Here is a 23,805-nt window from a genome sequence, read left to right as displayed (position 1 = left end):
TAGGTCAGCATGTGGAGAGAACAGGGACAAATAATATATGTTCACAAAGGTAACCATGTCTGTAATGGGACAGACTTGTAGTTTGTGTCCTGGACCCTTGAGTCCTGGTTATGGGAGAAATCAGGGCCTTATAAAGGATGATGATTTAGAAATTTTGCACCTCCCCAAAGAACAGTGCACCATCCCTACAGGGAATCTCCACCCAGGGGACACAGACTCTCTGTCCTCAAAAGCCCATTCCACTGTTGTGTTGGGCCACCTGCTTCAGGATGGTTGGAAAAGGGAAGGACCAGTGAATTTCATGAGCAGGTGCTCACTGTCACACTTCATTTCCTGTGCAGTGTGTGTGGGACACCATGACGATTGATAATACACCTGGAAGCATCGCATGCAGGAAATGGAAATCTGTATCCAGGATGACTGTCTCTCCCAGAGAAAACAAAACACTGCCCTTTCATTGGCCAAATTGAAAGGACTGATCATCCCAGGGATTGTTCTCATCCCAAGGAAAGGACTCCATCTTGGATCTCATTTTGAATTAAAAATACTTATCTTACCTTCACTTTTCACTTTACTCAATGTAATTTGTTGAAAAAAGTCTGTCCCTTCCACACTGAATGATAGTACAGTTTTGCCTCACTGCTTAAGTTTATTGCTAAGAACTTTTATTCCTTTTTGAACTGTTCTTCATGAGCATGTAGAAGCACAATAACTTAGGTGTATTGATTTTATATTGTGCAACTTTGCTGAATTTCCCCAGTGAGTCAAAATGTGTGCATTGGTTATTGTGCGTCTCTGTCTGTGTCTGTGTGTAATTTGAGGGTTTCTACATGTTACACCATTTCATCTGTGAATGGGGATCATTTTTTGCTTCTTTTTTAATATAGTTTTTTTCATATCTTTTTTCTTGCCTATTTTCTCTAGCAGGGTCCTCCTGCACTATGTGGAGTAGAAATGGCAAAAGCAGGCATCTTTCTCTGAAAGGGCATCAGTGTTTTACTCTTAGCTATTACATTTATTTCTTTCCATATATTGGACCATCTTTCAGTTCAGTTCAGTCGCTTAGTCGTGTCCGATTCTTTGTGACCCCATGGACTGCAGCACGCCAGGCTTCCCTGTCTGTCACCAACTCCCGGAGTTTAGTCAGACCCATGTCCATTGAGTCGGTGATGCCATCCAACCATCTCATCCTCTGTCGTCCCCTTCTCCTCCTGCCTTCAATTTCCCCCAGCATTGGGGTCTTTTCCAATGAGTCAGTTCTTCGATCAGGTGGCCAAAGTATTGGAGTTTCAGCTTCAACATCAGCCCTTCCAATGAACACCCAGGACTGATCTCCTTTAGGATGGACTAGTTGGATCTCCTTGCAGTCCAAGGGCTCTCGTATGGCAAAAACCACTACAATATTGTAAAGTAATTAGCCTCCAACTAATAAAAATAAATGAAAAAAAAAAAGTCTTCTCCAACACTGCAGTTCAAAAGCGTCAATTCTTCAGCACTCAGCTTTCTTTATAGTCCAACTCTCACATCCATACATGATCACTGGAAAAACCATAGCCATGACTACACAGACCTTTGTTGACAAAGTAATGTCTCTGCTGTTTAATATGCTGTCTAGGTTGGTCATAACTTTTCTTCCAATGAGGAAGCGTCTTTTTATTTCATGGCTGCAGTCACTATCTGCAGTGATTTTGGAGCCCCCAAAATAAAGTCTGCCACTGTTTCCACTGTTTCTCCATCTATTCACCATGAAGTGATGGGACCAGATGCCATGATCTTAGTTTTCTGAATGTTGAGCTTTAAGCCAATTTTTTCACTCTCCTCTTTCACTTTCATCAAGAGGCTCTTTAGTTCTTCTTCACTTTCTGCCATAAGGGTGGTGTCATCTGCATATCTGAGGTTATTGATATTTCTCCCAGCAATCTTGATTCCAGCTTGTGCTTCCTCCAGCCCAGTGTTTCTCATGATGTACTCTGCATACAAGTTAAATATGCAGGGTGACAATATATAGCCTTGACGTACTCCTTTCCCGATTTGGAACCAGTCTGTTGTTCCATGTCCAGTTCTAACTGTTGCTTCTTGACCTGTATATAGGTTTCTCAAGAGGCAGGTCAGGTGGTCTGTTATTCCCATCTCTTTCAGAATTTTCCACAGTTTGTTGTGATCCACACAGTCAAAGGCTTTGGCATAGTCAATAAAGCAAAAATAGATTTTTTTTTCTGGAACTCTCTTGATTTTTCAATGATCCAATGGATGTTGGCAATTTGATCTCTGGTTCCTCTGCCTTTTCTAAAACCAGCTTGAACATCTGGAAGTTCATGGTTCATGTATTGTTGAAGCCTGGCTTGAAGAATTTTGAGCATTACTTTACTATCGTGTGAGAGGAGTGCAATTGTGCAGTAGTTTGAGTATTCTTTGGCATTGACTTTCTTAGGAATCGGAATGAAAATGGACCTTTTCCAGTCCTGTGACCACTGTTGAGTTTTCCAAATTTGCTGGCATATTGAGTGCAGCACTTTCACAGCATCATCTTTTAGGATTTGAAATAGCTCAACTGGCTATTTCAAATAGCCATCACCTCCACTAGCTTTGTTTGTAGTGATGCTTCCTAAGGCCCACCTGACTTCACATTCCAGGATGTCTGGCTCTAGGTGAGTGATCACACCATCGTGATTATCTGGGTCGTGAAGATCTTTTTTGTACAGTTCTTCTGTGTATTCTTGCCACCTCTTCTTAATATTTTCTGCTTCTGTTAGGTCCATACCATTTCTGTCCTTTGTTGAGCCCATCTTTGCATGAAATGTTCCCTTGGTATCTCTAATTTTCTTGATTATATCTCTAGTCTTTCCTATTCTATTGCTTTCCTCTATTTCTTTGCATTGATCACTGAGGAAGGCTTTCTTATCTCTCCTTGCTATTCTTTGGAACTCTGCATTCAAATGGGTATATCCTTCCTTTTCTCCTTTGCTTTTGGCTTCTCTTCTTTTCACAGCTATTTGTAAGTCCTCCTCAGACAGCCATTTTGCTTTTTGCATTTCTTTTTCTTGGGGATGGTCTTGATCCCTGTCTCCTGTACAATGTCATGAATCTCCGTCCATAGTTCATCAGGCACTCTGTCTATCAGATCTAGTCCCTTAAATCCATTTCTCACTTCCACTGTATAATTGTTAGGGATTTGATTTAGGTCATACCTGAATGGTCTAGTGGTTATCCCTACTTTCTTCAATTTAAGTCTGAATTTGGCAATAAGGGGTTCATGATGTGAGCCACAGTCAGCTCTTGGTCTTGTTTTTGCTGACTGTATAGAGCTTCTCCATCTTTAGATGCAAAGAATGTAATAAATCTGACCATCTTTAGATTCCAGGAATAAATCTCATTTGGTTATTTTTCACAATCCATTTAATGTGCTGCTGCATTCAGCTAGCTAGTATGTGCTGAAGATATTTCTATTATTATTCATGAGTATATCCATGTATTGTTTTATTTTTTCGTATTGTTTTCTTCTGGTTTTGGTAGAAGAGTAATACTGGCCTCATGAAGTGAGTTAGAGAGAGTGCCCATCTCTTCAATTTTTGGGAAGCATTTGAGAATGATGATTATTAACTAATTTTTATGTTTAGTAGAATGCAACAGTGAAACTATGTGGCACTGTTCTTTATTGGAATTTTTGGATTACTGATTCAATCGTCTTACTAATTATAGATCTATTCAGATTTTCTATTTCTTCTTAATTCAGTCTTGGTTGGAACATTTCAGGAATTTGTCCCTTTTGTGTGGATTATCTAATCTGCTGATGTGCAGTCGTACAAAGTGTTCTCTTTGAATTCTTTGTTTCTATTATTTTAGCAGTAATGCTCACAACATTCGTTTCTTATTTTGAGTAGTTGAATCTTCTGCCTTTTTTCTTAGCAATCTATTTAAAGTTTTGTCATTCTTGTGGATCTTTGCAAAGAACCGTTCGTTGATTTTTACATTGTTTTTCTCTCCTCTATTTTATCTCCCTCTAATCCATATTATTTCATTGTATGTGATAGATCTGAATTTAGTTTTCCTTATTTTTCATAGTTTCTTAACATGTAAAATTAAGTTGTTCATAAGATAGATTTGAAATAAAATTTTATTTGAGATAAAGTGGCTTCTTAATTACATATGTCATGATCAGAAATTGACGATTAATTTTACCTTTTACTAAAAATCAGTATTATGCGAAAAAGTTCCACGTTGATTCCAGACCAGATTTTCCTAACCCTGCTGAGTCCCTTAAAGCAGTAGTTCACAACAACCATGGGCTCTTTGCGAGGAAATCAGTCCTGAACAGAAGATGACAAAAGTCTCAGTGTCAGGATGGGCTTGTTCCCTCCAGCCCTAACTCTCTGCCCCTAAGCGGTGACGTTTGAGAGTCACACGCTATGATGAAATCACAGAGGTTAGAGGAAGGACATGTTTATGCTCATTGTTTTCCACCAGGTTGGAGGCGACAGGTGCAGAGCCCCAGGACAGGGGCCTCCCCGGTGGTCCTCCATGAAGCTGATAGGAACCGGTAAAAAGAGGAAGCCAGGCTGCTCCGCTCACAGTGACACTGGGGGTGAGGTGTCAGCACCGTGACTCCCTCGTAAATACCTCCTTTATGATTCTAACTGTGCCCCCATCCGACACGTCAGCCCGCACACGTCCTGGAGTGTTTCCCCGGGCTCAGAGACGAGTGTTAGTGGGCATGTGCTGTGGTGCTGGTGAGGAAAAGTGTTCCGTTCTGAGGGCAGAGCCTGCAGACTTGCTCCTTGACTCAGCTTCTCCTCAGCTGAGCTTAGACACAGGTTTTATCTCCGCTGGGCTGACCCTGCCATGCTTTCTGAATCCTGAGCCCTTTACACACTGCCTGTGAGACGTATAAAGACGGTGTTTAGAACACCAGAAGCTAAGTGTCTGCAGAGATGGGGGTCTGATGGTGGGTGGGTTTCTCCTCTTGTATTCTTTAGGCCAGAAAGCAAAAATATTCCAGCTGTCTTTTGTGCACAGACCAGAAGAAGTGACAACCATTACGTAAGTTATTGTTTGCACATGCAAATGTGTGTGTGTTTCATCCCCTTGAAAATGATCTCAGTGGTGCACAGAAGTGGCAGAAATATAGACCAATGGGATTCTGAATGTTCTATTGCTTCTTTGTCTTTGAAATTTTTTCCCCTCCTTACTCTGTTCAAGACAGAGAAGTGAATTATGCATTTATCCTGTTCATTCCATCAGCAGAATATCCATGTTTAGTTCCTGGAGGTCTTAGAATCAGTGAGACTGCTGACCCCCAACCCCTTCCATTGTTAGGACCCTTAGGCTGAGGCACACAACGCTTTTGTGACACTGATCACCCTGGCCACACTTAGGAGAAACTGGCTCAGCCTGAATGCTCACTATTAACAAAGACACTGCTGAAATGTACTGTCCTAGAGAGACCCTAAGTGCCTTGGATTCACCACCGTAAAAATAGAAGTCCCCTAAAGATCATTAATCAAATCCCATCAGGAGTGTGATATTCAGCTCATTATTCGAAAAGCCAAGAGTAGAAAACTCAGTAATATTTCAGAGAGAGTCAAATCCCTTCATTTTTATACATATCCTTAACCTCTCCAAAAAAAAAAACCCACTGCCTTAAAATCTGGACTTTGTCTACTTTTGTGAAATGTATGTCTGTGGTTGATTTATAATACAGAAGCTTGAAAGGTGGTTTTCATCAAGCAGCCTGTGTTCTGTTCATGATGTGTTGAGTGAAAGGGTAAACAGTGCTTCTGCGACATTTCTCAGCATGCCTATGTCCTCAGAAGAGTGAGGAGGTATTTAGAACCTGTGTACTATGCTTCCTTACTAGTTCTTTTTGGAACTGTCTTAAACCCAATCATCTGTGCAGGTGTCCTGCACTGGAGGGCTCTGACCTTTTCTCTCATCTGTGGGTTGACCTCTGTCTGCCCCATCTTTGTCCCTTCCAGCTGTCTCATGTCATGTTTTCTTTCCTCTCGGTGTGCTTCTGTATCTTGTACCAAAACATGAATTGCAGTGTTTTATAGAAATTGTTTCATGCGTGTACATTTTCTAGTTTTGTGAAAGCTACTGATTCTTTTCCCTCTACCAGGGTTAGGATGGTAGGAAGGGCTAACAAGGAATGAGGGAAACTCTCTGATCTCAGGCATTGTGGGGGGAAGAGGGAACCTGTTTTGTCTATGAGGTCTGTGGCGGGCGGGGAGGGGTGAGAGTTTTTAGTGATGTCACAAGGCTAGAGGTCAAATTTTACTGCCTTCCTTCTGAGCAGCAAGCAGGAATCTTTCTGCACATTTCCACTCTGGGCTTAAGAGCTACAGGTATCATGTGATTGACAACTCTAGAATGTTTTTCTAAACTGTGTGGGTTATTACATGGGTATATACTGTCAACATGATTCTGTAAACTGTTTCTTAAACATAAAAATTATCATAAACATTATTTAACATGGGCAAATGGATTTTTACATTATTGTTTAAAATCTACAAATGTGATTTCATATAGATGTGGAATACTAAGCCATTGTCATTAATTTTATGCAATAATAAATAAGGGGTTATTAATTCTTCCTAATAAACTTGGAACAGTTCTGTGATTTCAACAAGTTCAAATTGTTGGGTCAAGACCCATGCACTTTCATACAGCGTTTGGTATGTATGTGTTATCAAGAAACCTGCTGCGAAACTAGCACTTCACAATGCAGCCAGCAGAGGGCAGGGTCGTCATTCTTGCCAAATTGAATATTCTCTCTGCTTCACCTTCGAGGCACAAAATCTAAGGCCTTCATATTAATGTGCACATTTTTGCTTGTTAAAATCTCGGTATTGTTGCCTTTGATTTTAGACTATTGAACGCATTTGTCAAATTATGTGTTTGTTCACAGCCTTTGTCTTTAATAATCTCTACTGAGGTGCTGGTCTTTTGCTTATTAATTTATAAAATGCTTTATGTAGTACTTGTCTGAGCCCTTCACAGTAATTTATCACAGTTTCTTTCTTGCCGTTTAATCCTGGGGCGGAATGGAGAATTATGAAAATGCTCCCATTTTTGTAGTTAAATCTTTTATTTTTCTACTTTTGTTTCATGTTTCATCAAAGTCAAGAATTTATGTGTATACATCTGTATTGAATTTTTAAATCAATGTTTTATTGAGATATAATTCCCCTAATTTAAAATTAAGCCTTTTACAGTGTACAATTCATTGGCTTTTTGTTTTCACAGATTTGTGCATCCATCCCTACTATCTTAGAACATGAGTATTACCCCAACATGAAATTCTACACTTATCATCAGTCTATTCCCATATTCCTCTCCTCCCAATCCTGGTCAGCAACCTACTCTCTCTAAGTGTTTTATTGTTCTGGTATTTCATATAAATATTTATGTAATATATAGTTATTATTAATATATTTTTGAGTGGCTTCTTTTACTTAGTTTCCTAATGGATTATCTGTCTGAAAGATCTATTCACTGTTGAAAATGGGATATTGATGTCTCTATTGACATTGACTTGTTGTCTATTTCTCCCTTGTTATCTGTTAGTATTTGCTTAGTATATCACCATACTCCTATAAAATAGGATGTAAGAAAGGAATCTTTAGAAGATGTGGTTTATCAATTTGAGGTAGTTCCCTCTGCTCCTAGTTTGCTAAGGTTTTATTAGTTAAGGATTTGAGAGTATTTGCCACACTTGATCTGCATGCATTCAGATGATCAGGTTTTCTTGCTTTATTTTGCTAATATGGTAAATTATGTTGATTTTTCAGTGGTAGCACAGCCTTTTATTTCTAGAATAATCTCAGGAAAATTATACTGTTTACATGCATATACACACATATACCTATATATATGTATATATAATCGATGTGAAGATGTATAAAAAGACATTTGTCTGTAGTATTATATTCTTCCAATTTTCTTGTCTTATTTTTATTAAGGTAATGCTAGCTGCACAGAATGATTTAGAAAATATTACATATTTTTCTTTTTCCTGGAACAGTTTTTAAAGAATTCATCTGATCTCTAGCTGAAATGTTTTGGAGAAGTTATAGTTTTCTGTTCTTTCTGCCTTTGAGTGCTGTGACAAGTACCATATCATACTTTTTCTCTTCTTTTGTCTTCAAAAGCCTTGTTTAATTCTACTGGCTAAAATTTACATAAAATGAATACATTTAGATTTGTTCCTGGAATGGAACAGAAATCAATTTTTCAATATCCAACTTTGTGTCCTGGTTCTTCCAGCTTCAGGAGAACTGGTTGGAGAGAAGTAGATGTTTTTCTGGAACTCTCTTGCTTTTTCGATGATCCAATGGATGTTGGCAATTTGATCTCTGGTTCCTCTGCCTTTTTAAAACCAGCTTGAACATCTGGAAGTTCACGGTTCACGTATTGCTGAAGTCTGGCTTGGAGAATTTTGAGCATTACTTTACTAGCATGTGAGAGGAGTGCAATTATGTGGTAGTTTGAGCATTCTTTGGGATTGCCTTTCTTGGGGATTGGAATGAAACCTGACCTTTTCCAGTCCTGTGGGCACTGCTGAGTTTTCCAAATTTGCTGGCACTTTGAGTGCAGCACTTTCACAGCATCATTTTTCAGGATTTGAAATAGCTCAACTGGAATTCCGTCATCTCCACTAACTTTGTTTGTAGTGATGCTTCCTAAGGCCCACTTGACTTCACATTCCAGGATGTCTGGCTCTAGGTGAGTGTGAGTGATCATACCATTGTGATTATCTGGGTTGTGAAGATCTTTTTTGTACAGTTCTTCTGTGTATTCTTGCCACCTCTTCTTAATCTCTTCTGCTTCTTTTAGGTCCCTACAATTTCTGTCCTTTATTGAACCTATCTTTGCATGAAATGTTCCCTTGGTATCTCTAATTTTCTTGAAGAGATCTCTAGTTTTTCCCATTCTATTGTTTTCCTCTATTTCTTTGCATTGATCACTGAGGAAGGCTTTCTTATCTCTCCTTGCTATTCTTTAGAACTCTGCATTGTAAATATACTAGAATGGAATCCTCATATGAGATGAAGTGTGCATCAATTGAACTGAGCACTAAATTCACTCTTTTTTAAAATTTATTTTACATTTCTTAATTTTTAATGTTTATTGTATATTTTATTAATAATAGTTTATTAATAGTTTATTAATAATATAGTTTATTAATAATATTGTGTTGACTTCAGGTATTTAAAGTGATTCAGTTATACATAAACCTGTATCCTTTTTAAAATTATTTTCTCATTTGGGTTATTACAGAATATTGAGCAGAATTCCCTGTGCTATACAGTAGGTCCTTGTTCATTAATTGCAAGGATAGTAGTGGAACATTTCATCCAAAACTCCCAATTTATCTCTCACTTCCACCCTTCCCCCTGGTAAACATAAATTTGTTTTCAAAGTTTGTATTTTTTTTTCTGTTCTGTAAATATGTTCATTTGTATCATTTGTTAGATTCCACATACGAGTGATATTATGATATTTGTCTTTGTCGAATTTACATTACTTAGTATGGTAATCTCCAAGTTCATCCATGTTGGTGTAGATGCCATCGTTTTATTCTTTTTAATGGTTGAGCAATATTTTATTTTATATATGTACCACAGTTTGTTTATCTTTTCATCTTTCAGTGGTCATTTATGTTCATTCCATGTCTTGGCTATTGTAAACAGTGGTGCAATGAACAGTAGGGTCCATGTATCCTTTGCAACCATGTTTTTTTCATATATATGTGTAGGAGTGAAATTACTGGATCATATGTTAGCTCTATTTTTAGTTTTATAAGGAACTTCAGTACTATACTCCATAGTGGCTCTACCAATTTACATGCCCACCATTTGTTTAAAAGGCTTTTCTTTTAGATACATGCTCTCCAGCATTTACTATTTACGTGTTTTTCAATGATGGCCATTCTGACTGGTGTGAGGTGATATATCCCTGTAGTTTTGATTTGCATTTCTCTAATAATTTGCAACATTGAGCACCTTTTCCATGTACTTTCTGCTCATCTGTTCTTTTTCTTTGGAGAAATGTCTATGTAGGTCTTTTGTCCCCTTTTTGACTGGATTGTTTGTTTGGTTTGATATTGAGCTGCATGAGCTGTTTGTAAATTTTGGAGGGTGATCCCTTTTGTCCATATAATTTACAACTGTTTTTTCATTCTGTGGGTTGCCTTTTGTTTTGTTTATGGTTTATTTGCTGTGCAAAAGCTTTTGAGTTTTGTTAGGTCTGACTGGTTTGTATCTGTTTTAATTTTCATTACTCTAGAAAACAGATTGAAGAAGATATTGCTGTGATTTATATCAAAGTGTGTCTGCCTATGATATCCTCTAAAAGTTTATTATAATTATTTATTTATTTATTATCCACCATGCTGGATCTTTAGTTGTGGCACATAGGATCTTTGATCTTCATTGCAACATGTGGGATTTTTAACTGTGACAGGTGGAATTTTCAGTTGCAGTATGTGGGATCTAGTTTCCCAACTAGGGATTGAACTTGGGCCCCATACATTGTGGCCCATATGTAAGTTTTAGCCCCCGGACTACAAAGAAGCCCCTCTTCTAAGAGTTTTATAGTATCCAGTTTTATATTTAGGTCCTTAATATATTTTGGGTTTATTTTTGTGTATGGTGTTAATGAATGTTCTAATTTAATTTTTTTTTTGCATATAGCCATCCAGTATTTCCAACACTATTTATTGTAGAGGTTGTCTTTCTTCCATTGTATTGTCTTGCCTCATTCATTGTAGATGAATTGAGCATAGGTAGGTGGGTTTATTTCTGGTCTTTTTATTCTGTTTATTTGCTATGCTTGTCTCTTTTTGTGAAAGTACCATACTGTTTTGATGACATTAGTTTTGCAATAGAGTCTAAAGTCAGAGAACCTGATTCCTCCAGCTCCATTTTTCTTTCTCAAGATTGATTTGACTATTCAGTGTCTTTTGTAGATCCATACAAATTTTAAGATTTGTTTGTTCTAGTACTATGAAAACATCATTGGCAATTTGATAGAAAATGCATTGACTGTATGTTGCTTTGGGTGATATAGTCATTTTAATAATATTGATTCTTCCAATCCATGAACATGGTATATCTTTCCATCTGTTTGTTTCATTTTCTATTTCTTTCATTAGTGTCTTATAGATTTTTGAGTATGGGTATTTTCTATCCTAAGATAGTTTTATTCTTAGATATTTCATTCTTCTTGATGAGGTGATAAATGTAACTGTTTCTTTAATTTCTCTTTCTGATCTTTCATTGCTAGTATCTAGAAATACAACAGACTTCTGTGTATTAATTTGCATCTTGCTACTTTACAAAATTCATTGATGAGCCCCAGTAGTTTTCTGGTAGCATCTTTAGGATATTTTTTTGTATTTTACATGTCATTTGCAATCATTGACAGTTTTATTTCTTCTTTTCCAATATGAAATACTTTTTTTTTTTGTTTCTTCTATGATTGCTGTGGCTAGGACTTCCAAAATTATTTTGGAAAAAAAGGAAGAGAGTTGACATCCTTGTCTTATTCCTAATCATTAAGGAAATGATTTCAGCTTTTCACCATTGAGTATAATGTTAGCTGTAGGTTTGTCATATGTGGCTTTTATTATATTGAGATATGTTCCATCTGGTTTCCCAGGTGGCTCCATGGTAAAGAATCTGCCTGCCAGAGCAGTAGACACAGGAGACACAGATTTGATCCCTAGGTTGGGAAGATCCCATGGAGGAGGGTATGGCAACACACTCTAGTATTCTTGTCTGGAAAATTCCATGAACAGAGCAGTCTGGTAGACTACAGTCCATAGTCACAAAAAGTTGGACACAACTGAGCACACACACACAAAATCTTCCCTCTATCCCCACTTTATGGAGAGTTTTTTAAAAGCATAAACAGATGTAATTATGTCAAAATATTTTTTCTCCATTTATTGAGATTATAAAGTCTCTATTCTTCACTTTGTTCATATGGTATATCATTAATTTATTTGCATATACCAAAGAATCCCTGATTTCTGAGATAAATTTCACTTGATCATTGTGTATGACCCTTTTAATGTATCATTGCATTCATTTTGTTAGTATATTGCTGTGTCTGTGTCCATCAGAAATATTGGCTTATAATTTTCTTTTTGTGTGACATTTTTGCCTAGTTTTGGTATCAGGTAGCCTGGTATGGTATGGTTTGGTATGGTAGCCTCATAGAATGAGCTTGGGAGTATTCCTTCCTCTGGAATTTTAGGGAAGAGTTTGAGAAAGGTTGGTAATAGCTCTTTTCTATATGTTTGATAGAATTCACCTGTGAAGCCATCTGGCCCTGGACTTTTGTTTGTTGAAAAAATTTTAATCCCTCTTTCAACTTCATTACTTGTGATTGGTCTGTTCATATTTTCTATTTTTTTCCTGGTTTAGTCATGGAAGATTGTACCTTTTAAGAAGTTGTCCATTTCTTCCAGATTGTCCATTTTATTGGCATTTAGTTGCTTGTATTAGTCTCTATGATCTTTTTTATTTTTGTGTTGTCTGTTGTAACTTCTCTTTTTCATTACTAATTTTATTGCTTTGAGCCTTCTCCCCTTTTTGTTGATGAGTTTGGCTAAAGGTTTGTCAGTTTTGTTATCTTTTCAAAGAACCAGGTTTCAGTTTCATTCATCTTTTCTATCGTTTTCTTCATCTCTATCTCATTTACTTCTGCTCTGATATTTATAGTTTCTTTCTTTCTGCTAACTTGGTTTTGTTTGATCTTCTTGTAGAGTTGCTTGAGGTGTAAGGTTAGGTTGTTTGTGACTTTTCTTGTTTCCTGAGATAAGATGGTATTGTTATAAACTTTCCTCTTGGAATTGCTTTTGCTGAGTTTTATAAGATTTGAATAGCTGTGCTATCACATTAACTTTCTGTAGGTATTTTTGATATTCTCTTTGATTTTTTCAGTAATTCATTGGTTGTTTAGTAGCATATTGTTTAGTCTCCATGTGTTTGTTACTATTTTTTGCTTTTAATTGATTTCGTATCTCATAGTGTTGTGTTCAGAAAAGATACTTGATATGATTTCCAATTTCTTAAATTTTCTGTGAGTTCACTTTGTGTCTCATCATGGGATCAGTCCCAGAGAATGTTCCATGTGCACTGAGCAGAATATGTATTCTGCTGCTTTTGGATGGAATGCTCAGTAAATGTCAGTTAAGTCCATCTGGTGTAGAGTGTCATTTAAAACCTGTGTTCCCTTATTGATTTTCTGTCTGGATGACCTGTCCATTGCAGAAATGGGGTGTTAAAGTTCCCAAATAGTGTTGTGCTGTTTTCAATATCTCCTTTTTATGGCTATTAGTATTTGCCTTATATATTAAGGTGCTTTTTTGTTGGGTGCATATATATTTACAATTGTCATATGTTCTTGCATTGATCCCTTGATCATTATTTAGTGTCTTTGTCTCTTTTAGCAGTCTCTATTCTAAATTCTGTTTCATCAGATATGAGTATTGCTACTCCAGCTTTCTTTTGTTTTCCATTTACATTATATAGCCTTTTTCATCCCCTTACTTTCAATCTTTACATGTCCCTAGATTGGAAATGCATCTCTTGTTCACAGCACATATACAGGTCCATTCAGCCAGTCTACCTCTTTTGCATGGAGCACTTAATCCAAAGATAATTATTGATATGTATGTTTCTATTGCCATTTTGGTGATTATTTAGGATTTGCTTTCGTAGCCTTTTTTCATCTCTTTCTGTTTTATTCTCTGCTCTTGTATTTGGTAACTAACTTTAGTATCATGCTTGGATTCTTTATTCTTTTGTGTGTGTTGTATCTATTGTAGATTTTAGTTTTGTTGTTACCAGTTGGTTTTGATATAGCAGTCTACGTTTAAACAAGACTCTCAAATTGCTGGTATTTTAATTTCAAATGCATTTTAAACACCCTGTATTTGTGCTCTTCTCACAGTTGCTGGTTTTGATATCATATTTGAGAGTGATTTCCTACCATTACTGTATGTTTGCCTTTGTTGTTTAGTCCACAAATCATATCTGACCTTTTTGCAACCTCATGGAGTGTAGTCTGCCAGGTTCCTCTGTCCATGGGATTCCCAGGCAAGAACACTGGAGTGGGTTGCCATTTCTTTCTCCAGGGGATCTTCCCAACCCAGGGATTGAGCCTGCATCTCTTGTATTGGCAGACAGATTCTTTACACTGAACCACCTGAGAAGCCCATGTTTGCCTTTACCTGTAAGTTTTTCCCTTACTAATTTTCCTGTTTCGAGGTGTGGCTTTTTTTTTGTTTTTTTTTGCTCAGACAATTTTCTTTAGCATTTGTTACAATGCTGTTCTGGTGGCATTGAATTATTTTAGCTTTTGCTTGTCTGTAACACTTTTGATTTGTCTGTTGAATCTGAAAGAAATTCTTGTTAAGTAGAGTATTCTTGGTTGTAGGTTCTTCCCTTTCATGTCTTTAAATATTCTCTTCTGCCATGTATAGTTTCTGCTGATAAATAAACTGATTATCTTATGTGAGTTTCCTTGTATGTTATTTTCTGCCTTCTTTGTGTCACTTTAAAATTTTTTTCATTGATTTTAAATTTTGTCAGTTTGATTCCTGTGTGTCTCTATGTGTTGCTCCTTGAGCTTATCCTTCCCGGGACTCTCTCTGTGCCTCCTAGACTTGGGTGAATGTTTCCTTTCCTATATTCAGGAAATTTTCAGCTATTATTTATTCAAATATTTTCTTTGGACCTTTCTATCTCTGTTTTCCTTCTGGGACTTTTATAATGCAAATATTGGTTCATTTAATGTCTCAGAGGTCTCTTAGTCTGTCCCCATTTGTTTTCATTCTTTTTTCTGTTCTGTGGCAGTGTCTTCCAGGTAACCCTTCCATTCTCCCTTAATATTTGTGCTATTGGTTTTTTCTAGTGTATTTTTTATTTCTATTATCTTACTGTTCAACTCTGTTGGTTTGTTTTGTTTGTCAGTTCTTTTAGGTCATTATTGAACATTTCTTGCATCTTCTCAATCCTTGCCTCCATTCTTTTGTTGAAATCTCTGATTACTTTCACTATCATTATTCTGGACTCTTTTTGCAGTAGGTTATCAATCTTGTTCTTTCATCTGGCACATATCTCTCTGCCATCTCATTTTGTCTTCCTGTGACTCCAGTTTCCATTCTGCAAGTCTCAGGGTACTATTTCTTCTTGCTTCTGTTTGCTCTCTGCTGGATGAAGCCATCTAAGAAGTTTGTGCTGGGTTCCTGGGGAGAAACTTCACTGGTGAGTGGAGCTGGGTTGTGTCCCTCTGGTGGGCAGGGTCATGCTTAGGAGGACTTTAAGAAAGATGGAGCTGTGTTCCTGCCCTATTGATTATTTGGCTGGGGCATCTCAGCACTGGAATATATAGACGGTTGGGTGGAGCTAATGGCAGCCTCTGGGAGGGCTCATGCCAATGAGTATTCATCAGAATTGCTGCTGCTGGGGTCTTTGTCCCTGCAATCAGCCATAGCTACTCTCACCTCTGCAGGAGACTTGCCAATACTAGCAGGTCTGTTTGGCCCATTCTCTTACAAGTTCACTGTCCACCCACCCCCACTCTGGGTTCAGGTGCACAAAAACCTTGTGTGCATCCTTCAAGACTAAAGTCTCTGTTTCTCCTAGTCCTGTGGAATTCCTGTGATCAAACCCCACCGGCCGGCAAAGGCAGGTTCTCTCTGGACTTCTCCTCCCGTTGCCAGATCCCCAGGCTGGAAAGTCTGATATAGGGCTCAGGAGTTTCAATCCTGTGGGAGAACTTCTGTGGTACGATGCTTTTCCAGTTTGTGGGTAGTTCATCCAACAGATATGGGATTAGATTTTACAATTGTGCTCCTCCTAGCATCTTGCTGTGGCTTCTTTTTTGCTTTGGATGTAAGGTATCTTTTTTAGCAGGTTCCAGTGGTTTTCCTTTTTTTTTTTTTTTTGATGACTTTTCAGCAGTCATTTGTGATTTTGGTGTTTTCATAAGGATAGGTGAACACCATCCCTCTTCACCATCTTCAGCCACCTCTCTCATCTTTTGCCTTTGTGCCTGATCTAGTTTCACTCATTCACAGGGTACTCCATGCTGAGGCATTGTGCCTACTGCTTCACACCAGAGTGCCTAGTGGGCAATGACTGTGCCTGACACCTCAGCTCTGTGGGTTGTGTGTGCAAACACAACGTAATTTCCTATATTTACTCTTTGAATGCAATGTCTAGACTTCATACTAAGTAATCTTACACACAATATGAGCCACTGTCTAAAATAAGCATGTTTGTACAGACGGTTATTTCAAATTTCAGCATATGTATTCATACAGCAGTTGAGTGCAATGAATAAAGGTCGTGGATGTAGTGGGAACTCTGAGCCTTATTTATGTATTGTGAAAGTCCTACTTATGTTTAAATAATCACATGTAGATTAAGTATTCAACTATTTTTTAAAATTCCATTTGTGCATTCCCTGCTGGCTCAGAGGGAAAAGTGTCTGCCTACAATGAGGGAGACCTGGGTTTGATCCCTGGGACTGGAAGATCCTCTGGAGAAGGAAATGGCAACCCACTCCAGTACACTTGCCTGGAAAATCCCATGGACGGAGAAGCCTGGTAGGCTACAGTCCATGGGGTCGCAAAGAGTCGGACACGACTGAGCAACTTCACTTTCACTTTCATGCATTCCTTAGGTCATTTTCATGTCCTTTGATCATTGAACAATTCTATTATGTACATCAAAACTTTGAACATGATTTCCTTTCATTTTAGTTGAAAATTCCACAGTAATATTTTGTTGATTAATAAAGCAATGATTTATGCCTTTAGAGTAATGTGTTATTTCTGGATAAAACTGCAATACTTGGATCAGGCATGCAGAATTGGATCATAATCTTCATTTCCCCACACATACTAAAACTTTGCCTCTTCATACCATACATTTATTGTGTTTCTTGAAGCTACTTTTAGTAAGGTGGTAGCTTTTCACATTATTAGGTACTTTTATCTCAAACCTACAGCCTTCTATGCAGCCAAGTATGGGAGTATAGTAAAATATTTTTTCTGCACATAAATTTTCAGTATCATGAAAACATGACTATGTGCCTTGATCGAATTTTGGGGTGAGGTGGTTAAACAAGAGGAAAACAAGGTATGTTGCCAGGAGTGTATGAAATAAAAGCCATGAAATAATTTTATAAAATTTTGGCTATCTGCATAAATGTTTCAAAAGAAAGACAGGTAACACAAACCTCATAACCCACACTTAGATGTCTAGATGATATCAACCAAGCAGGGAGGAGGGAGCACACACAGCAATGTAGTAGAAAGTGAGACATCCTTTCTTCTTCTGGGAGAAATATAGATGTCCTCTGATAGCACCTAATCATGTGCAGAATTATGACCAGTGACTCTCTATTTTTCCTTTCAGATACCTAAATCTTTCTGTAGCCAGAGTTGCATTTCAGGATATAGGAAAATTCCACAAGAAGGAAGGCCTTTTTGTTGCTGTATTTGTGCTTTTTGCCCAGAGAGACACATTTCCAACCACACAGGTATAAAAATGTTTAATTACCCTATGATAACTCCACTTTTTTTTTCCAGTGAAAAGGAAAGTGAAGGCATTGATAAAGGAGTCATGAACCAATCTCTTCACACATTTATTTATTCTTTTGTACTATTTGTTTTTATTATGGTATACTATACATAATATAAAATTTACTGGAACTTCCCTGCTGGATCAGTGACTAAAAATCCCCCTGTCAATGCAGAAGACACAGGTCAATGCAGAAGACATTGGTCTCGGAAAATCCTACATACCATGGGGCAAGTAAACGTATGCATCACAACTACTGAGCCCGTGATCTAAAGTCTGGAGCCACAACTACTGAGCCCCTGTACCTCATCTACTGAAGTCTGAACACTCTAGAGCCTGTGCTACGCCATAAGAGAAGATGCTGCAATGAGAAGCCCATGCACCACAGCTAGAGAGTAGACCCTGCTCACCACAAATAGAGAAAGGCCCAGGCAGCAAAAAAGACCCAGCACAGTCAAATAAATACTTTTAAAAATTAACATTCAAAGCATTCTTATGATTACAATTGAGGGACCTTAAATCCATTTGCATTGTTGTACAATCATCTCCACTATTCCTCTGGAGAACTCATTATATCTAACTTAATTTCTGTTCCTTTGAAACAGTTACTCTCACTTACCCCCTCTCCTAGGGTCTATGAGCTTGAAGACTCCAATTACATCACTTGGGTAGGATCATTTTGTATTTCCCCTTTGTAGCCTGACTTCTTTTACTTAGGCTAATATTTTCAAGATTTACCCACATTGTAGCCTGTGTCAGAAAATGCATTCTTTTTAAGACTGACCAATGGTTCATTGCATGAATATACCACATTTTATTTATCCATTTGTCCATTAAGGACATTTGGATTGCTTTTATCTTTTGACTATTTTAAGTGTTGGTGCTAAGAACATTGTTTAAGTACCTATTCATGTTACTGCTTTCAGTTCCTTTGAGTATAGACAGAGAAGGGGATTTGCTCAATTATATAGCATTTCTATGATAAAATTTTTCTGATTATTACATTTTTAATTGATGTATAATTGTTATGTTAGCTCCAGGTATACCATATAGTGATTAACTATTTTATAGATGATACTCAATTTAAGTTATTATAAACTATTGATTATAGTTTATATATATATAAAAATATATATATATAGTTTATAAACAATATAAATTATTGATTATATTATTCCCTTTGTTGAGCAATATATTCTTGTAGATTATTTTATACTTAGTAGTTTATATCTTTTAATCCATGATCCCTATCTTTTCCTTCTGATTTGTAGATCCATACCATTGAGGTCAAAAAAGTCCTTGACATAATTTTGATCCTCTTAAAATAGCTGAGACTTGTGGCCTATTACGTCATCTGGTCCAGAAACATGCTTGTGCTTAGTTGCTCGGTCATGTCTGACTCTCTGCGACCCCATGGACTATAGTCTGCCAGTGTCCTCTGACCATGGAATATTCCAGACAAGAATACTGGAACAGGTTGCCATTTCCTCCTCCAGGGGATCTTCCAGACCCAGGGACTGAACCCATGTCTCTTGCATCTCCTGCGTTGGCAGGCAGATTCTTTACCACTAGTGGCACCCAGGAAGCCCAGAAACATGTTATGGACACTTAAATTGAAGGTGTACTCTTTTGTTTTTGGATGAAATGTCCTGTAGATAGATTTTAAGTCTGATCCAATGTGTTTTTTAAGGGCATTATTTGCTTATTGACCTGGATGATCTCTCCATTGAAGTGCGTAGGTTGTTCAGTTCCCCTAATATACTGTCATTGTCAATTTCTCCCTTGATGCATGTTAATATTTGATTCATATATTTAAGTGCTCCTTTGTCAGTTTAACAAATGTTTCTTTTGTTGTTGGTGTTCTTTTATTTGAGACTATTCCCATGTTGCTTAACTTTCTCTGCCTATGTGAAATTAGATGAAACAGATGACTATTCTTGTCTTGAACAGATGCCATTGTGCATTAGAGCATCTATAGAAGTCTACATGTACCCAATGGCTTTGGTGGAGGAACTGGATCAGAAGTGAGCAGTATTCTTATCTTCTTCTCAGGGGATGCTGGCAGCTCTCACTGTTGTAGGAGGTGGGGCAGAAGACTGAGGAATTAAAAATAGAGTCCTTTATAAGCAGGGTCTCCTTTTCTGTTCAGTGATCCACACTACCCAAGTGGGGATCGGGTCAGGCCAAAATGTCTGGAGTAGAAGCACTGAGGTTTGATTCTAAGTGATTCTGTTTGCTCTAAGTTTGCTCTTACCTCTTTCCATGTTGGCACTTTTGCCCCTGAGAGGGGCGGTGCTGAAACAAAAAGGGATGAAACAGGTATCCATTGTGTTCAGGCGTGTGTGCACTTGCAGTCCAGGAAGACCGGTCACAGTTCCTGATGCTTTCACTCTGCTGCTTACCATTAATATTTGTAATTAGTGGCATCATCCAGATTAGATTTTGTGCCAGTTTCAAGCTGGTTTTTCCCCATTTCCACATCTGTAGCAGTCTTATCCTACAATGGAGCTGCACTGTGGAGCAAAAAGGGCCATAACTGGCACATGAGTTGGGATTGGAAGCAGTGGAACAATTGTGAGAAACTAGCCAGAATCCCATAAAATTTCAGTGTGCTTCCTCTGCCTTTTTCCATGAGATTGGAAGAGTGTGTGTGTATATAGCTCACTCTTCATGAGCAGAATCTAGGTTTCTTACAGACTCACTCTCAGTCTCACTGCTTTTCCAACCAGCCTAGTGAACACTTGCCCCCAGTCCAGTGTTGGACTCCAGAACTGGAACACCCAAGATGTACTTTGACCTATTCACTCCCCAGGGAGGATTTCTGAGCCTGTGTGATCCTCCTCTTCTTTCTTGTTGGCTCTAGGACTGTTGGCCTGACTTGATAGCTTCTCTTCCACTTCTGAGTCTGTGTGGGTCTTTCTTGCAGTTTTACTTTTATAAGAATATTTTCTACTTGTTTCCAGTTTGTTTCCAATAAAAACTATCTTACATGTATTCATGATGTGTTCACAGGTCCAAGTGAGCTCCACTTCCTTCTGTTTCCCTACCTTGATGCTCTCCCATGTTTAGTTTTCTGAGGAACTCCCAACAGTTTTCCATTAGAGCTGCGTCATTAACACTACCACCAGCAATGTACAAAGGCTACAGTGCTCAACACCTGACATTTTGAAAATTATTTTTAAAATAATAGTCATCCTAATGGGTCCAGAACGGTGTCTCACTGTTTTGCTTTGCATTTTGTAACATGTAGTATTGATGAACATTCTTTCATGTATATATAGCTTCTTTGGAGACATGTATACACAAGTTCTGTGTTCATTTTTAATTGGTTTGTATTGTTTGTTATTTATGTGAGGTTATAGAAATTCTTCATTTATTGAGGATATAATCCCTTAAATGAAGATTTACACATATTTTCTTACGTTTGCTTTGTTGCCCCTTCATTCCCTTGATGTGGAATTTTGACTCACAAAAGTTTTAATTTGGATGAAGTGAAATTTTTCTGTTATTTTTCAATTTTGTTGCCTGTACACTAGGGATAATAGAGAAAATAGTAAGGAATTTGGTGACATTGACTGAGCACGGATCATCCATCCTGACCTCTACACATGCTGAAGATTAAATTTACATGAATTTGGCCTTATCTGCACCCAAAAGCATTGTGACTTGCTCAGGAATAGAATCTAAACTTCAGGTGTCTAACAGTAACATCAGGGGTTACCAGCACATATAGTGACAGGAAAGGTGATGGGGAAAAAGAACAAATTCTGAAAATAAATACTGAGTCTGCTTTCTCCCCAGATGCAGAGCAGTGTGTCCAGTGTCCAGCTCAAGAGTATCCAAACAGTGAGAGGAATCGCTGCCTCCCAAAAGTTTTAACCTTCCTGGCCTTCAAGGATTTCTTGGGGATGTCACTGGCCTGCATGGCTCTGTGCTTTGGTGTCATCACAGCTGAGGTTTTGTGGATCTTTGTGAAGCACCGAGACACTCCCATAGTCAAGGCCAATAACTGGGCTCTCAGCTATGTCCTGCTCATCTCCCTCCTCCTGTGCTTCTTCTGCTCCTTACTCTTCATTGGCTGTCCCAACACAGCCACCTGCATCCTCCAACAAATCACCTTTAGAGCTGTGTTCACTGTAGCTGTTGCTACTGTTCCGGCCAAAACCTTGACTATAATTCTGGTATTTAAGGCCAGGACACCAGGAAGAACCATGAGGCGACTGCTGGTAACAGGAGCCTCTAACTATGTCATTCCCATGTGCTCCCTGATCCGAGTGATTATCTGTGGAGCCTGGCTGGGAACTTCTCCTCCATTCCTTGGGATGGACACTCATTCTGACCCCAAAGAGCTCACTATCATGTGCAAGAAGGGCTCAGTCACTGCCTTCTACTGTGTCCTGGGATACCTGGGCTCCTTAGCCCTGGGGACTTTCTCCTTGGCTTTTCTGGCCGGGAACCTGCCTGACACCTTCAATGAAGCCAAGTTCCTGACTTTCAGCCTGTTGGTTCTGCAGTATCTGGGTCACCTTTCTCCCAGTCTACCACAAGCACCAAGGGCAAGGTCATGGTGGCTGTGGAGATCTTCTCCATCTTGGCCTCCAGTGCTGGGCTTCTAAGCTGTATCTTTGTCCCAAAGTGCTATATCATTCTTATAAGACCTGAGAAGAACTCTTTGAAAGGTTTCAGGAATGAAGTAGATTTTAAGAGAAATAGGCACTGAGGTTTTATCTCATAAGTTTCTATCACAATTTTGTCTTTGAACAAAAATGTCAGAAACAGAATAGTATTAATATATGTTTATTCATTCAGATATTAGGAACCATCAAAATTGCCTTATTTCTATTTGTTCAAGAATTCGCTCTGTTTTTAAGAATATATTTGTAAAACTACCCTCAGCCATCCAGACTCACAGATAAGTGTTCTGTGTCAAATTATTATCTGTTTTCAAGGCTTTTGCTATTAAATCTAGCTATTTCCTTCATCATTAGGTATACAATAAGCATATCCTTGTAACTTAGGCCAATTCTGTACCTTAGAAAGCTCTTTTTAGACCTAAGAAAATTTCAGATTTATCTTTCTTGTGTCTTTTCTGTTTGTGTTTATAGACTTGCAGTAAGGGTCAAAGTATGCTTGGGTAAATAATTTACACTACACTTGACTTTCCCATGATTTATTTGAAATCTTATAGTTTACAATTTTATTTTGGTTAATTTTATTTCTTTTCTGAATACAGTAGTCAATTTTTGCAAACTGAAATGGGTTCTCCATCATTTTAAATCATCTTTTTCTAACTTACTTGAATTGGTAACTTCACTATATACCAAATTTTATGGATATATGAATTTGTTTCTGGAACAACTTTTTTCACCCCCTCAGTATTGTGATCACTCACCTAGAGCCAGACATCCTAGAATGTGAAGTCAAGTGGGCCTTAGGAAGCATCACTAAGAACAAAGCTGCGGGAGGTGATGGAATTCCAGTTGAGCTATTTCAAATCCTGAAAGATGATCCTGTGAAAGTGCTGCACTCAATTTTCCAGCAAATTTGGAAAACTCAGCAGTGGCCACAGGACTGGAAAAGGTCACCTTTCATTCCAATCCCAAAGAAAGGCAATGCCAAAGAATGCTCAAACTATTACACAATTGCACTCATCTCACATGCTAGTAAAGTAATGCTCAAAATTCTCCAAGCCAGGCTTCAGCAATACATGAACTGAACTGTGCCATGAACTTCCAGGTGTTCAAGCTGGTTTTAGAAAGGGCAGAGAAGCCAGAGATCAAATTGTCAACATCTGCTTGATCATCGAAAAAGCAAGAGAGTTTCAGAAAAGCATCTATTTCTGCTTTATTGACTATGCCAAAGCCTTTGACTGGGTGGATCACAATAAACTGTGGAAAATTCTGAAGGAGATGGGAATACAAGACCAACTGAGCTGCCTCTTGAGAAATCCATATGCAGGTCAGGAAGCAATAGTTAGAACTAGACATGGAACAACAGACTGGTTCCAAATAGGAAAAGGAGTATGTCAAGGCTGTGTATTGTCACCCTGCCTATTTAACTTCTATGCAGAGTACATCATGAGAAACGCTGGGCTGGAGGAAGCCCAAGCTGGAATCAAGATTGCCAGGAGAAATATCAATAACCTCAGATATGCAAATGACACCACCCTTATGGCAGAAAGTGAAGAAGAACTGAAGAGCCTCTT

At 38.1% G+C, this 23,805-nt stretch overlaps 1 protein-coding gene across 1 annotated transcript; it reads left to right on the top strand.

Moving 5' to 3' along the window:
- Positions 1–356: 356 nt before the first annotated feature.
- Positions 357–22,320, top strand: LOC122440887 (vomeronasal type-2 receptor 116-like). Its single transcript, XM_043467568.1, is given in 6 exon segments — positions 357–407; positions 4,465–4,582; positions 17,413–17,559; positions 21,402–22,104; positions 22,106–22,145; positions 22,147–22,320. Coding segments are annotated over 6 exon segments (1,233 nt in total).
- Positions 22,321–23,805: the final 1,485 nt, after the last annotated feature.

This window comes from Cervus canadensis, chromosome 4 (assembly GCF_019320065.1).
Source record: "Cervus canadensis isolate Bull #8, Minnesota chromosome 4, ASM1932006v1, whole genome shotgun sequence".
Lineage (NCBI taxonomy): Eukaryota > Metazoa > Chordata > Mammalia > Artiodactyla > Cervidae > Cervus > Cervus canadensis.
Note: the sequence above shows the minus strand (reverse complement) of the source record. Positions and strands in the feature narration are given on the sequence as shown.